Raw genomic sequence first — 6,630 nt, 5'->3', positions numbered from 1 at the left:
TTCACTTAAAATAGCTTTGTAAATGTATTCATATAGCTATTTTAAGTGAAACACCTAGAGCCTCAAATAAGTTATAGGAAATAAATATAAAGATTCTTTGTATTCATATGCTAGTCAAAGAACAGATGAACTGTGCTTACTATTTGATTTCTGTATGAACAAGTATATATATCTGGCCAATTGAAACTAGTGGAAAGCATATTTTTGTTATTTTTAAGATTACAGATTTAATGTAAATAACAATTGATTGTGTATTTATGATGATCTTTTAAAAATTTATCTGAAGATTTAGGGATCTTGTAGATGGATCAAAAACATAGGCAAACACTACGTAGATTTTAAAATGACAACAAAGTTAGTAATAGCAATGTTTTGTTTTTAAGCCCTTGAGGATTTCATTAAAAAAAGGTGTCTGTAATCAGATAAATTCGAAATAACTAGTGTTAATTACTAGTAGCTTGCATAAAAAAAAAAAAATATGAGGTTTACTTTGGGCAATTCAAAATTTCATATTTAATAAGAAGATAAAATTATGTGATAAAATAAGTAATTATATTTTTGTATTATAATTATGAATTAGGTTTTTATCTCAACTAACTTATCAGATAATATATCTTTCAAGCATAGTACTTATGACTTTTGATATCAAGAAAGTTCATAATATACTAAACTTTAATTTTCTCTATTTTAAAATAGCTTCAAGTCAATGAGCGGAAGAATGGAATTCAGAGAAACTTTCATCTAAGTTGGAGCCCTAAGCATATTTCTCCACTTGCAAATGTTCTTCCTGTCAATACAAACTGGTCCAGCTCATCAGACACAGATTCAGACTGATCTTGTTTCTTGTGGTACTGCATCTATGGTGTATTAAGTCTTTGCTTATGTTTTTGTTTCCCTCTTTTTTCAAGGTGTGTATAGAAAGGGGACAACAGTCTTTCATTGTGATACTTCTGTCAGAAGTGTATGTGCTCGTTTTGCAGCAAAATTCCAGTTGTAAGGCTTAGCAGATAAAAATAACGCTTACTTAAGTTTCACTGTTCTACTCCTTATAAACTGTTAATTCCTGTTTTTAAAGTCTTTTAAAGTTGTTTCTTGTACATGAAGAGTTGAAAAAATCTTAAGATGACAAATGTAAAATAAAAGTTTTTTGATACATATCGTTTGCCAAGAGTCAAAACAATGACAAGGGACATTGTAATTATGGTATGCAATGACTAATTTATGTATATAAGATAATGCATAATGGAAAATATTGTCACAGTGTATGAAGCTACACACATAGCCATTCTCCCAATCAGTCTGTGAAGCATACTTTTGACAGATAGTATTCATCCAAGTGTTTCTGGCCATTATCCACTATCCCACAGCCAAATATCACTTGAAAATCTTACTTCAGTGTTGACAAAAAGAAAATACTTTCATGTCTTTGTAACACTGTATGAAAGAGATTTGATAAAACAGAACATTTCTTACCCACAAGAGACTTCTTTTGTTCGTTTTGGTTTTTGTCTCTGTAGCCTGGTCAATAATAATAATAAAAAAAGGAGCATGATTTTGCTATTATGATATGATGAATGTTGTTAGTTAGTGTCCACATACATTTTTTTTTACAACACTTCTTAAACAGCCACAGGAGAGACATTTTTGAATAATGAAATAAATGAAACATGGCATTACTGACAGATAAGACAATGAAACAACACATTTTTCAAAGATATGACAGATACTAAACAAACTTAGACAAGAAAAATGTTTGTGTTAAAATAAAAGAAGATATAGACATAACATTGAAGGTAGCACTTGATTGAAAGTAGTTTTACCAATTGACTATCTCAAATGATGATGCAAATAGTTGAAAAAATATTTGAAATAAGACAAAGCCATGTACTACAGAGAAGATAGATTTTTGAAGGAAAGCCAATCTTATAACTCCAGGAAAGAATACAAGCTGACTTGATAAGAAACGTAAGTAAGAAAAACAAAAAATTCAGTATAACAATACAGAAAAATAGGTAGACTGCCAAGCTATTAAATGATTTCATAAAAGAATGAGAAGCAGAAAAGGTCTCCTAAGGTGTTGAATAAGACAAAAGATCTACAGTCATTGAAACAGATATGATTAATGATCCAACAGGAAGAATGTTTAAATAATAATCCTGACTTACAAAGAAAATGGTAACTTGGATCCTTCTTAAACTTATCCTTACCTAAAAATAGCATCCCAAACCTCAAAAATGTAGGTCTTTGAATAATTTTATGAACAAGTTTCTTTTATTTAATGCGGTATATCCACAAAAATAATTTCACAACTTTGGTTCTTCTAGAGGTGGAAAATTAAATCATGTACCTATTATTAACTTAAATATTCTTTAGATGTAAAATTTGAAGGTTATCTTTCACTCTGTAACACTTGTCCAATGTAATGGTTTAGTAAAGTGTGTGTGTTTTTGAAACGTCGATCTTTCCTGCTAGAGAACTGCTGTGATTTCTAGACACTCAACTTTACTGCTCAAGATAGCCACTGTGTTTTTGAAACACATTTTCACTGTTTGACCTAGTTGCTGCAATATCTAGACACTCAACTTTACTGATTGAGATAATCCGTGTTTTTCAGACACCCATAGTTGCTACTTGAGATAACTGCCCATAAGTTATCTCGAGCAGTATCTCAAAAACACAACAATTATCTAAGGCAAAAAAAGAAGGGTATCTGAAAAACACATTTTTTGAGACACGTCTTTACAGCTTGGGACAACAGAAGCTCGTTAAACCTCATAAGAGCATGCTGTAAATCTGTTTGCCAATAAGTTTGGATTATCTAGTTCAGGGATTCCCAAACTTGGGGACACAAGAAAGTGTTAGGGGTCATAGGAAATACAAAAAATATATAAATACTCTTAAGGTACTTAGTATCTATAGGTTTATTAGGTGTGGCTCTCAGTCAGGATGTGGAATGTTCTTGGAGAACTTGTGCTGGGAAAGTTTGGGAACCCTTGGATAACAATATCATAAACCAGTTGGTTTGATGAAAGTTGACATTACATCCTAGCTAGTAATCATATGGGTTTTGTCATATAACAAGCTGAGATACCTGCCCTTTGGCTGGGTTATGAACTTAAAAAAATTGTGGGGTGGATGCTGTGATAAATGAAACAAAAATCCTAACTTTCACACAATTTATTTATAATGTAATATATTACAGTATTCATTATTACCTCACCAAAAGTTTTTCATAACCTTTGGTAACTCAAAATGTACAGTTAAAACATGGTATACACTGCGTGATGGTTAGTATGACATTGTAGGAAGAGGTAGTGGCGGTAGGGGTACTTTCTGTTACCCACTTTCAACACCCATCTCTTAATGTCCTTTCACAGTATTTGATGTGATAAATTAATTGACTGTCATTGGCCTCAGAAGTGTCTTATGAGCCAAAGTTGAAAGGACATTGGTCAAAGTAGGAAGTGGGTATAACTCAAGAAACGGCTTAATATACCAGCCTTATGGTCCCTGTTGGAGTAGAGACTTCAGCCGAGTTTATGTGGTACTGCAATAGTGGTGGCCATTTTTTTCATTGTATTCCTCCATAGAGAATGCTAGTGCACTCTGAGATATACAAGACGTTTGTGTGCCCTCCCCCCTACACTGTGTATATGTTGTTTATAGAACATTTAATTACATTTTTGGTGTAAGGATGTAGCACCATCCATGTATGTAGGTAAGGTTTACTTATGTCAAAGATAATAAATGAGGATGGAGGGGGTTGTGAACCTGCAGTTAACATGACCATTGTTCCAAACTATCATCCCACTAAGTTTGTGTGAGATTGGCCCAGTGACCTATTGGCACATTAACCCATGTGTTGCATAAGGTTGAAAATTCCATCACAAAAATTCTTCAAATTAGGATTTGTAGTTGGTATGACAAACACAGCATGTTGAAAGGTAGAGCCGGCTTCATACAGTCTTACATTTTTGGTTATGAGAAGTTTTGTATGGAAAAAATTAAGAGTGAAACTCTGAAGTTTTGAAAACTTTTGATAAATGAAAATTATTGTGGTAAAAATGTGAAAATGATGGATAGAAACAACAGAGCTTTGTATAAAAACGTTAGATTAACAGTTTTTGGTATGGAACAGGTACCTGATTTGTATGTGATAAAGAAGATATATTTAGATTCAGAAAAAAATATGAACCTGGTGTTAGTTTTTCCAACTTTATGCTAACAATTTAGTAATTAATTTGTCCACAACAGTGGTAGCCCTTCAGCACATGTGAAATAAGATTAGTATTATGGTAAGTTATTTATTAATTTACATGAATTGGAAGTTGTATTGAAAAATGTGAGAATTTAAAAAATAGTATGTATTCGTATAATGTTTTAAACATCGCATTCTTACAAATATTTTGAGTTATATATTAATACTAAAGTGGTTTATTCTGGATAATATTTGTGCAAAGCTAAACAAGAACTATCTGTTATAGCCAACCCTAATTTTTAGCTGATAAACTGAAAAGAGGGCAGCTAGTTAACAGCACTCATCACTGAGAACTTTTGGGTTATTCATATCTGACCAAATAGTGTGATTTGACCATTACTCTGATAGTGCACTCATGACCTTAAAATGTGGATTATGATAGTTTTTTGGCAACAGGACACAAACCATGAACCACAAACTGAAAAGAGGGCAGCTAGTTAACAGCACTCATCACTGGAAACTCTTGGGCTCTTTGTATCTGACCAAATAGTGTGATTTGACCATTACTCTGATAGTGCACCCATGACCTTAAAATGTGGATTATGATAGTTTTTGGTAACAGGATCCGAGCTTTCTAGCTACTAGGCCAGTCCAGCCGTATAGATCTTTGGTCATTAATCTTCTAGTTCTGGAGGCTGGCTAGAATAAGCCAAATGACTGTAAAAAACCCTGTCTGTATTTTGAACTAAAGATAGTAATGAACATATCAAATTAACTATCATCTTTATAATGTTGTAGGCTGTTTTTTTTTCAATATGGACATTTGTATTAATATTGGCTAAAGTAATTTTGAAATCACTTGGTAGGGGATGTAGCTGAACACCTGAGGTGTATTTAATGTTGGTGCATTGCTCCAACAGGTCCCTCATATTACTGACCCTTGAAGTAATGCAAAATAAATTTTAAATTTCTATACCTATAGCTGATCAGTACAGATTGGCCCCCTAAGAAAATTGCATCCAGTAGTTTGAAGTGCTAAAAACACCTGTGCTCAACACATGTAATTTTCTTGGAATTTCATAAAATGTGCTAAGGAAGATTATTATTGACGTTAAAACTATAAGAACTGTATTTCTGTTTTTGATTATGGATTTGTTACGAGAAATCTACAGTAGAATGTTTCTGGTTTCAGTAATTTATAACCTTATTTTAAGCATTTCATTATGGATAACCAAAATTTGTAGTGCGTTGTAAATATTAAGAAAAGTCGAGATTCTTAATCGTTAGTTTTTCTAGTATTACACCTTCCTACTTTCAAAATATGAATAAACTTGTTCATCTTTCAAGCAAAAATCTTACTATAAAGATAATCCATTATGGTGGTGTTTGTGTGTGTTAACCTTCATCACCCAGAGTTGGATAGCTCAATTACCATAATTGTTTGAATAGTGATGGTCTGAAAAGGGGGATAAAAAAAGGATGAAATAGAACACATTTTCGCTGTTTTTGTATACTTTTGGCTTGCATCACTTAAGAGTTAGCTAGCTCAATTACCATACGTATTGGAAGAAATCATAGTGAAAACACTACATTCACAGAAGTAGATTATATGGCATAGCATCAGGAGGCCCTTCCATGTGTGATGCCCCGGGCAATTGCCGAGTTTGCCCAATTGGCAAGACCGCCTATGGTAACTGGAAAATGACTGATTGTTGTACATTGGCTATTTGGTTTTAGTATTTTTGCATGAGATGAGGGATAAAAACATCCTGAAATAGGGCACATTTTCACTTTTTTATAGACTTTTTTTTGGGCTTTGAATTTAAAGACACAAGTACTTAATCAGTTAAATGAGTCCATTATTACCTTTCACAAAACAGGGTATGCAATTAGAATGTAATGAGGTCATTAGGGATTTAATAACATAAGAAAGGGGGAACATTCCCTAACATTATCCTTTATACAGTTTTTGCTTCCTTAACGGACACCGTCAGCTTGTAGATTACATCAGTGCATACCTTGTGTAAAATATAGCATAATTCCATTAAAATTTAAAACTGTGTGAAGAAAAAAATATAACCCATTGTAACTACACAGTGGGTTAAAACAATTTTAACTGAATTTATTGCTCAATCAACTATGGATTTCTTCTCTGATTTCTAAATCAAAATTATTTTTCATATACAACAGTAATTTTGGAAATTTCAAAAATATGTTCTATCCTCATTTGCTTGCATTTGTAACAGCTTTCCTTAGAAATGTTTATTATAACTAATAGTGAACCAGGAAATGCTTTATTAATTTTTCAGTTGTGGTAACAATAATAATTTCTGGTAATATTTCAAAAAATATCAGGTGTTCTTTATGTTTGACTAGCATTAGGATAAAGCTTCAAAAATAAAAATGTTGTTGAGTTAGATTAATGACATACT

The 6,630-nt window shown here is 32.4% G+C and overlaps 1 protein-coding gene across 1 annotated transcript in view; it reads left to right on the top strand.

Annotated features, from left to right (window-relative positions):
- Nucleotides 1–1,571, top strand: part of LOC106468336 (vasculin-like) — a 37,865-nt gene extending 36,294 nt beyond the window's left edge. Inside the window, exon 16 of the mRNA XM_013928754.2 lies at nucleotides 697–1,571. Coding sequence (XP_013784208.1) covers nucleotides 697–834 — 138 coding nt within the window. The 3' untranslated portion in view covers nucleotides 835–1,571. The remainder of the gene's footprint in view (nucleotides 1–696) is intronic.
- The last annotated feature ends 5,059 nt before the right edge of the window (nucleotides 1,572–6,630 follow it).

Source organism: Limulus polyphemus, unplaced genomic scaffold (genome assembly GCF_000517525.1).
Source record: "Limulus polyphemus unplaced genomic scaffold, Limulus_polyphemus-2.1.2 Scaffold2969, whole genome shotgun sequence".
In the NCBI taxonomy this organism is placed as follows: Eukaryota; Metazoa; Arthropoda; class Merostomata; order Xiphosura; family Limulidae; genus Limulus; species Limulus polyphemus.
The sequence above is the reverse complement of the archived record's forward strand: the minus strand, read 5'-3'. Positions and strand labels throughout refer to the sequence as shown.